The sequence below is a fragment of the Medicago truncatula genome, unplaced genomic scaffold (assembly GCF_003473485.1).
Source record: "Medicago truncatula cultivar Jemalong A17 unplaced genomic scaffold, MtrunA17r5.0-ANR MtrunA17Chr0c05, whole genome shotgun sequence".
NCBI lineage: Eukaryota > Viridiplantae > Streptophyta > Magnoliopsida > Fabales > Fabaceae > Medicago > Medicago truncatula.
This window is the reverse complement of record NW_024340368.1, coordinates 130,183-140,519: the sequence shown is the minus strand read 5'-3', so window position 1 is coordinate 140,519 and position 10,337 is coordinate 130,183. Positions and strand designations below refer to the sequence as shown.

The following is a 10,337-nucleotide window of genomic DNA, read 5'->3' as shown; positions in this document are numbered from 1 at the left end:
TTGATGTCGGGCCTCAAACCATTCTCGAACTTGATGCATCTCGAGAACTCAGCATTCTCAGCAGTATAGTGCGGGTAGAACTTTGACAGCTCCACGAACTTGGCAGCATACTCTGTCACAGACATGTTCCCTTGCTTCAACTCAAGGAACTCGATCTCCTTCTTCCCGCGAACATCTTCCGGAAAGTATCTCCTCAGGAACTCTCTCCTGAAAACAGCCCAAGTCACAACAGCTCCCTCCTGCCCAAGGGTAGGCAGAAGAGCAACCCACCAGTCATCAGCTTCCTCGGCTAGCTGATGAGTACCAAACCGCACCTTCTGATCTTCAGTGCACTGCATAACCCGGAAAATCCTCTCAATCTCCTTAAGCCACGTCTGGGCTCCATCAGGGTCATAACGTCCTTTCAAAGTCGGAGGGTTCTTCTTCATGAAAGTCTCCAACATCCTAGCTTCAGCATTCGCACCAGCATTTGCGTTAGGTTGTTGTCCCACAGCTTGGGCAACAGCTTGTAGAGCAGCAGCTAACGCAGCATCGTTTCTTCCAGCCATTTCCGAGATTCTACAAAAGTAGCAACAACAACATAAGATAGTAATATAAATATTACTAAGACTCGACACGACTCTCTAATTGACCGGACGGACCGACCTGCTCTGATACCAATTGTAACACCCCGTTTTCCCAATATCAAAACTTCTTTAAAAACATAACATTTATCAGAGTAAACATCAAACAACGGGATATCACATAAAAACGTAATCCAAAAACAGTTAAATAATAATTTAACTTCCACATAATATCTTAACATAGCAGCGGAATATTAGTTCATAAACCATAAATCAGTTTGGCACGCAGGCCCCAATAAAGTATCTCAAAAGAGTTAATCAAAACAGAAATTATCATAGCAGTTCACGTAAAAGAATGAAGCATGTTATAGCATTAACCCCATCCCGTTACGTATCAGAGCGACCTAGACGACACAGTGAAGGCAAGGCCAACTCACGAAAGCAAACTGCACACTAAGCACGATCACCTGCAAGTTACCCATACGAAGGGCAACATTTTCAAGCAGAAGGGGTGAGATTTCATAATCAAATAACATTAATCAATGTAATTGCGAATCATAAATTAACATCAAATCATCCTTAAATAACATTGCATAATTGCTAAACAGTTATAACATAATCATATAACCAATTATCATGAACAACATAACATATTCGATAATCACTTATCACATAATCACGTAATCAATCATTATCAACAAGGCATCTTAATCATGACAATGCGACAATGCTCTTAGACTCCTTATATGCATGTGGTACCAATCGTCATCATAAGTATTAATATACTTTAATCGTGCGGAGGACAAAGCTCCTATAAAACGTGCGGAGGACAAAGCTCCTATTATTCGTGGTGAGGACTAAGCTCAATGGGATGCTATGCATGGACACTTATGAACAAAACATCGTAATTAACATATCAACATGCATCCAATAATTTGGAGCTAACTTCATCATAAACTTATGCACTTAGTTAAATAACGGAAGCAGCATAAACAGGTCACATAAACAAGATGATATCATTATATCAATAGCTTATAAATTGCATCATTATCAAACCTTCATATCTTGCATGAATATACAATACATTAGTTCATGTCCATTTAATAACAACGTAACTTAAACATCTCTACATACTGCATTAAACGTCATCATTAGGTCTCAATACCAACTAGGGGTTCGCTCTTGATCAACACGTGCGACACAGATCGCACAAACACTCAAGCAAGTACAATCTGGTTGTACTCGCAAGGCGAGAGTTCTTACTCGCCATGGCGAGTACCACTCAACTCCCAAACTAATGTTGTTATGGGTTCCCTCTGATCCTACATTCATTCCTAATCAATACTAGGTATGTTCAGGCACTCTATGGCATCCAAAGTCCAACTAAAAAGGTCGAAACACAGAATATGACATGCACTCTGCCTAAGCTCGCGAGGCGAGAAAGGGTTGCTCGCCATGGCGAGTTGCACCAAACAACTCGCGAGGCGAAGGGAAAGGTTTCGCGTGGCGAGCGATGAAGTTCATCACTCGCGAGGCGAGGATCATCACTCGCCGTGGCAAGCGATGAACAGAAGCACGGGCAGACTAGGGTTTTTCTCAAAAATCCAACACACAACATGGTTCAAAGCCTAATTTTGATTCCATAATCCATCCTAAACATGTTCTAAGGTTAAAGGATGGTTTCTACATCAATCTAAACAAGTTTTACCATTTGATCATCAACTTTTAAGGTTTTGACCTAATTCCAAAACTTTTCTAAATCAATCCTAACTTTGTCAATTAATCATCAGAATTACAACAATTAACGCTATCGAATTATTAGTCTCACCCTTACCTTGTTTGAAGAAAATCGCAGCACTCTTGGTCTCTTGCTCCTCTCTAAGCTTTTCTCCCTTTTTCCAAAAGTTTTCACGTACAATGGTTTTCTAAAGATATTAGGTCTTCCCTATTTATACCTCTTTCTAATAACTTATCTTATCTCACTTTCTCCCCCAAAACTATCTAAAATATCAAAACAGCCCTCAACTAAATATTTTATATTATTTTCAAATCTTTATTTCATTTAACAATAAAATAATTCTCATATCCTTATCAAATCTTCCAAAACTCATAACTCATCACGTCATCGATCAAAACATCATAAATCATCAAAACATACCAAAATCATGCATATATTATATAATTATAATATAATCACCTAAACTCGATTAAATAAACGATTAAACGAAAGTGGGCGTTACAACTCTCCCCCACTTAAAAGATTTTCGTCCTCGAAAATTTACCTCAAGCAAACAACTCTGGATAAGACTCCAGCATCTTACTCTCAAGCTCCCACGTCAAGCTTTCACCAGTCGCTCCCGTCCAAACGACTCTCACGAGAGGTATCTCCTTGCCTCTCAACGTCTTCACTTTACGATCATCAATCCTCACCGGTAAAGTTTCTACCGTAAGGTTGTCTCTAACTTGCACATCATCACTTTGGATCACATGAGATGGATCCGGAACATACTTTCGAAGTTGCGACACATGGAAAACGTTGTGCAAATTCGAAAGATGCGGCGGTAAACCCACTCGGTAAGCCACCGTTCCAACTCTTTCCAAAATCTGATACGGACCAATGAACTTCGGGGTCAACTTCTTTGACTTCAAAGCACGTCCTACACCAGTCATAGGAGTGACTCTCAAAAACACGTGGTCTCCTTCTTGAAACTCAAGATCTTTTCTACGCTTATCATGATAACTCTTTTGTCGATTCTGCGACGCCTTCATTTTCTCTTGGATCATCCGAACTTTCCCAGTAGTCTGCTAAACAATCTCTGGTCCTAAGACCACTCTTTCACCTGACTCAAACCAGCACAACGGAGTTCTGCATCTCCGACCATATAAAGCCTCGAAAGGTGCCATTCCAATACTTGAATGATAACTATTATTGTATGTGAACTCGATCAACGGAAGATGACTATCCCAAGTTCCTCCTTGCTCAAGAACACAAATTCTCAACAAATCCTCTAGCGACTGAATTGTCCTCTCCGACTGACCATCTGTCTGCGGATGATACGCCGGACTCAACCTCAACTTCGAACCCAAAGCCTCTTGTAAACTTTTCCAAAATCTAGAAGTAAATCTTGGATCTCTATCTGACACAATGCTCGAAGGAACACCATGCAACTTCACAATCTCCTTGATATAAATCTCTGCCAATTGGGCAACAGGGAAACTAATATTAATCGGTAGAAAATGAGCCGACTTCGTCAATCTATCAACAATAACCCAAATTGCGTCGTTCCCTCTATGAGTATTTGGCAAACTCGTCACAAAATCCATGGATATACTATCCCATTTCCATTCTGGCACGTCTAAAGGTACCATCATTCCAGCAGGTTTCTGATGCTCAACTTTCGACTTCTGACAAACTAAACAGGAATACACAAACTGTGCCACATCTCGTTTCAAACCAGACCACCAGAAAATCTTCTTCAAATCACGATACATCTTCGTAGCTCCCGGATGAATACTCAGGCTACTTCTATGACTCTCTTCAAGAATCATCTTCTTAATCTCTTCATTGTCTGGGATACAAATTCTTCCTCGGAATCTCAACACACCTTGATTGTCGATTTTAAAATCACTGTCTTCAGTCTGATCTCTGGCAACCAACAAGTCCACAAACTTTACATCAACTTTCTGTGCTTCCTTGATACTTTTCAGAAATTCACTATCAATCTTTAGCATACCCAGTTTCACGCTCTGAGGTGACCATTCGCAAACCAAACTCATATCTCTGAACTGTTCAAGTAACTCGAACTCTCTGACCATCATAGCGGACATATGCAATGTCTTCCTACTCAAGGCATCTGCAACAACATTAGCTTTACCTGGATGATAATTCAAACCAAAGTCATAATCTTTCAGCAATTCTAGCCATCTACGCTGCCTCATAATCAATTCCTTCTGATCAAACAAATACTTCAAACTCTTGTGATCACTAAACACCTCAAATCTCGAACCATACAAGTAATGTCTCCATATCTTCAATACAAAGACTACGGCCGCTAACTCGAGATCATGCGTAGGATAATTCTTCTCATGAATTCTCAACTGTCTTGAAGCATAAGCTACCACTTTACCTTCTTGCATAAGCACACCTCCTAAACCCAACTTGGACGCATCACAATACACCACAAAAGGTTCATCCGACTTCGGCAAAATCAAAACTGGAGCAGTCGTCAAACGCTTCTTCAATTCACTGAAGCTGTTCTCACAATGGACGTCCCACACAAAAGTTTTACCTTTACAAGTCATCTGCGTTAGCGGAAGAGCTAACTTAGAAAACCCTTCAATAAACCTTCTATAGTAACCAGCTAAACCCAAGAAACTTCTAATCTCAGTAACTGACTTAGGAGTCTCCCATTGTGATACCGCTTCAACTTTAGACGGATCCACTGCAATACCATCTCCGGAAATAACATGGCCTAGAAAACTCAATTCTTTCAACCAGAATTCACACTTAGACAATTTGGCATAAAGTTTCTTCTCTTTCAACACTTGTAAGACAATCTTCAGATGCTCAGCATGTTCTTCTTCAGTCTTGGAGTAAATCAAAATGTCGTCGATAAACACAACCACAAACCGATCCAAAAATGCATGGAAGATGCGATTCATATACTCCATAAACACTCCAGGTGCATTGGTAACACCAAAAGGCATAACTTTATATTCATAGTGGCCATAACGCGTTCTGAAAGCAGTCTTCTGCATATCTTCATCCTTTACTTTAATCTGGTGATAACCTGACCTCAAATCAATCTTGCTAAAAACACGTGCACTCACTAACTGATCCATCAAATCATCAATTCTCGGAAGTGGATACCTATTCTTGATAGTTACTTTATTCAACTGCCGATAATCAATATATAACCGCATACTACCATCTTTCTTCTTTACTAACAAAACCGGCGCTCCCCAAGGTGAAACACTTGGTCTAACAAACTTCTTCTCAAGCAAGTCCTCCAATTGTTTCTTCAACTCAGATAACTCGGAAGCAGACATACGATAAGGTGCCATCGAGACCGGCTTCGTTCCAGGAACAAGATCAGTAGAAAACTCAACTTCTCTCTCTGGAGGCACATCAGGAATCTCATCTGGAAAAACTTCAGGAAAATCACACACCACCGGTAACCTATCAATCACTGCTTGATTCTCAAAAGATAAAGTTGCCATTAACGAAAACATCAAGATATCGTCGCGTTCCAGTTGCTTCAGCTGCTTAGTAGATAAAAACTCTGCACCACTTTCCTCTTCGACGGAAGAGAAATGCACTGACTTGCTAAAACAATTAATAAGAACGTGGTTGTACTCTAACCAGTTCATACCCAGAATCACATCCATACCGCTCAAAGGTAGACAAACTAAATCCATTTCGAAATCACGACCAAACATAGACAAAGGACATTTTAAACATACGAGAGAAGTAGTCACCGAACCCTTAGCCGGAGTTTCGACAACCATCTCTCCATTCATATCAGACAAATCAAGACCCAAAGCAGAAACACAATCGAAAGCAATAAAACAATGCGTAGCACCAGTATCAATAATAGCAACTAAAGGAGTATTATTAATATAGCAAGTACCTCTGATCAAACGATCCTCGTTCTCTGTCTGAGTACCAGTCAAAGTAAAGACTCTACCAGTAGTCGGCGCCCTCTTAGGCTGAGTACACTGTGAACTAATGTGACCCTCTCCGTTGCAATTAAAGCACACAATGTCTGTACGATTGCAATCAGCTACAACATGACCTTTCTTGCCACAACGAACACACTTCTTGATTTCTTCAGGGCAGACGTTGCTTTTGTGGCCTTTCCCACCACAATTGAAACACACAATCTCTGTAGCATCCTTCTTCTTAGGCCGCCTAACATCGACCATCTTCTGTTTCCCTTTATCAGCAGGGGCACTGTACGGCTTAGGACGACTCTGCTGTCCCTTGCCCTTCCTCTCATTCACTACCTTGTAGTGAGCCTTCGTATCCTCTTCATAGATCCTGCAGCTATTGACCAAATCCTGAAAAACTCTAAGCTGTTGGTATCCAATCGCCCTCTTGATGTCGGGCCTCAAACCATTCTCGAACTTGATGCATCTCGAGAACTCAGCATTCTCAGCAGTATAGTGCGGGTAGAACTTTGACAGCTCCACGAACTTGGCAGCATACTCTGTCACAGACATGTTCCCTAGCTTCAACTCAAGGAACTCCATCTCCTTCTTCCCGCGAACAACTTCCGGAAAGTATCTCCTCAGGAACTCTCTCCTGAAAACAGCCCAAGTCACAACAGCTCCCTCCTGCCCAAGGGTAGGCAGAAGAGCAACCCACCAGTCATCAGCTTCCTCGGCTAGCTGATGAGTACCAAACCGCACCTTCTGATCTTCAGTGCACTGCATAACCCGGAAAATCCTCTCAATCTCCTTAAGCCACGTCTGGGCTCCATCAGGGTCATAACGTCCTTTCAAAGTCGGAGGGTTCTTCTTCATGAAAGTCTCCAACATCCTAGCTTCAGCATTCGCACCAGCATTTGCGTTAGGTTGTTGTCCCACAGCTTGGGCAACAGCTTGTAGAGCAGCAGCTAACGCAGCATCGTTTCTTCCAGCCATTTCCGAGATTCTACAAAAGTAGCAACAACAACATAAGATAGTAATATAAATATTACTAAGACTCGACACGACTCTCTAATTGACCGGACGGACCGACCTGCTCTGATACCAATTGTAACACCCCGTTTTCCCAATATCAAAACTTCTTTAAAAACATAACATTTATCAGAGTAAACATCAAACAACGGGATATCACATAAAAACGTAATCCAAAAACAGTTAAATAATAATTTAACTTCCACATAATATCTTAACATAGCAGCGGAATATTAGTTCATAAACCATAAATCAGTTTGGCACGCAGGCCCCAATAAAGTATCTCAAAAGAGTTAATCAAAACAGAAATTATCATAGCAGTTCACGTAAAAGAATGAAGCATGTTATAGCATTAACCCCATCCCGTTACGTATCAGAGCGACCTAGACGACACAGTGAAGGCAAGGCCAACTCACGAAAGCAAACTGCACACTAAGCACGATCACCTGCAAGTTACCCATACGAAGGGCAACATTTTCAAGCAGAAGGGGTGAGATTTCATAATCAAATAACATTAATCAATGTAATTGCGAATCATAAATTAACATCAAATCATCCTTAAATAACATTGCATAATTGCTAAACAGTTATAACATAATCATATAACCAATTATCATGAACAACATAACATATTCGATAATCACTTATCACATAATCACGTAATCAATCATTATCAACAAGGCATCTTAATCATGACAATGCGACAATGCTCTTAGACTCCTTATATGCATGTGGTACCAATCGTCATCATAAGTATTAATATACTTTAATCGTGCGGAGGACAAAGCTCCTATAAAACGTGCGGAGGACAAAGCTCCTATTATTCGTGGTGAGGACTAAGCTCAATGGGATGCTATGCATGGACACTTATGAACAAAACATCGTAATTAACATATCAACATGCATCCAATAATTTGGAGCTAACTTCATCATAAACTTATGCACTTAGTTAAATAACGGAAGCAGCATAAACAGGTCACATAAACAAGATGATATCATTATATCAATAGCTTATAAATTGCATCATTATCAAACCTTCATATCTTGCATGAATATACAATACATTAGTTCATGTCCATTTAATAACAACGTAACTTAAACATCTCTACATACTGCATTAAACGTCATCATTAGGTCTCAATACCAACTAGGGGTTCGCTCTTGATCAACACGTGCGACACAGATCGCACAAACACTCAAGCAAGTACATTCTGGTTGTACTCGCGAGGCGAGAGTTCTTACTCGCCATGGCGAGTACCACTCAACTCCCAAACTAATGTTGTTCTGGGTTCCCTCTGATCCTACATTCATTCCTAATCAATACTAGGTATGTTCAGGCACTCTATGGCATCCAAAGTCCAACTAAAAAGGTCGAAACACAGAATATGACATGCACTCTGCCTAAGCTCGCGAGGCGAGAAAGGGTTGCTCGCCATGGAGAGTTGCACCAAACAACTCGCGAGGCGAAGGGAAAGGGTTCGCGTGGCGAGCGATGAAGTTCATCACTCGCGAGGCGAGGATCATCACTCGCCGTGGCGAGCGATGAACAGAAGCACGGGCAGACTAGGATTTTTCTCAAAAATCCAACACACAACATGGTTCAAAGCCTAATTTTGATTCCATAATCCATCCTAAACATGTTCTAAGGTTAAAGGACGGTTTCTACATCAATCTAAACAAGTTTTACCGTTTGATCATCAATTTTTAAGGTTTTGACCTAATTCCAAAACTTTTCTTAATCAATCCTAACTTTGTCAATTAATCATCAGAATTACAACAATTAACGCTATCGAATTATTAGTCTCACCCTTACCTTGTTTGAAGAAAATCGCAGCACTCTTGGTCTCTTGCTCCTCTCTAAGCTTTTCTCCCTTTTTCCAAAAGTTTTCACGTACAATGGTTTTCTAAAGATATTAGGTCTTCCCTATTTATACCTCTTTCTAATAACTTATCTTATCTCACTTTCTCCCCCAAAACTATCTAAAATATCAAAACAGCCCTCAACTAAATATTTTATATTATTTTCAAATCTTTATTTTATTTAACAATAAAATAATTCTCATATCCTTATCAAATCTTCCAAAACTCATAACTCATCACGTCATCGATCAAAACATCATAAATCATCAAAACATACCAAAATCATGCATATATTATATAATTATAATATAATCACCTAAACTCGATTAAATAAACGATTAAACGAAAGTGGGCGTTACAACATTAGCATCATTATTCCCATCAATATTATTGCTCGTCACCGCCTCCTCCTGCTCATACCCCATCTTTTTGAAGAAGAGTAATGCTTCGGTGTCTGTCGTCTGGACGGACACTGAGACGTAAGCAGCACCTTGCTACAAACACAGTAACAGGAACCATATTATATTACAGACTACACCAATCACGCCATTAAATTAAAAGAAGACACAATTGTTAATTATACTCAATCTAACTCCTCCTAACATTAACATATATGATTTTAACTAACTAACAATAGCTATAACAGACATATAACTTAACAAACAAAATTATGACAGAATCAATCGGTGGAAAACAAACAAACCTTGTCCAAGTCCATTTCGGCATTGGTCACAAGTCGAGTAGCGTGTCCTTTTCTCTGAAAGATACGGTTAATGAAGAGGGAAGTGATATGACCATAACCAGTACGCTTCAGTTCACCATTATCAAAGACAATGAAACCGAGGATAACGCCTAGGAGCTTATCCTCGGCGACTTGAAGAATCTTACCATTCGCCAAAGTTTTAACATCGACGTTAGGGAAAATAGCATCCATAAGAATCTTAAATAGGTCAACAGGTGTTGCGTCTCTTACGACCACATACGGGGACTCCATCTTCACTGTTTCAGGATTAGCTAGGGTTCCGCCGATTCAGGGTGTTTGGGGGGTTTGCGATTAGGAATGATGAATGAATGGAATGGAAACGAAACACTTATTTTTTAATCTAATAAATAAATATTCTTATTTTTCTCATAAATATAATAAATAAATTAATAAAATCATTCAGTGGCATCACCTTATATGCATTTCATTTTCCTCTAATCTTATTTTGCATTAGAGGAAAATGAAATGCA

General features: G+C 39.9%; 1 protein-coding gene across 1 annotated transcript; it reads right to left on the bottom strand.

Moving 5' to 3' along the window:
• Window positions 1–9,442: 9,442 nt before the first annotated feature.
• On the bottom strand, window positions 9,443–10,098 carry LOC25481074 (uncharacterized). The gene is made up of 2 exons (XM_013586439.1): window positions 9,808–10,098; window positions 9,443–9,598 (listed from the first exon to the last, which is right to left on the bottom strand). The coding sequence occupies exons 1-2, from the start codon at window positions 10,096–10,098 to the stop codon at window positions 9,443–9,445; spliced, it is 447 nt and encodes a 148-aa protein (XP_013441893.1).
• Between the last annotated feature and the right edge of the window lie 239 nt (window positions 10,099–10,337).

Coding starts and splice junctions, on each gene's coding strand:
- LOC25481074 (XM_013586439.1), bottom strand. CDS start 10,098: ATGGAGTCCCCGTATGTGGTCGTAAGAGACGCAACACCTGTTGACCTA. Junction 9,599..9,807: donor CCGAAATGGACTTGGACAAG/GTTTGTTTGTTT, acceptor CTGTGTTTGTAG/CAAGGTGCTGCTTACGTCTC.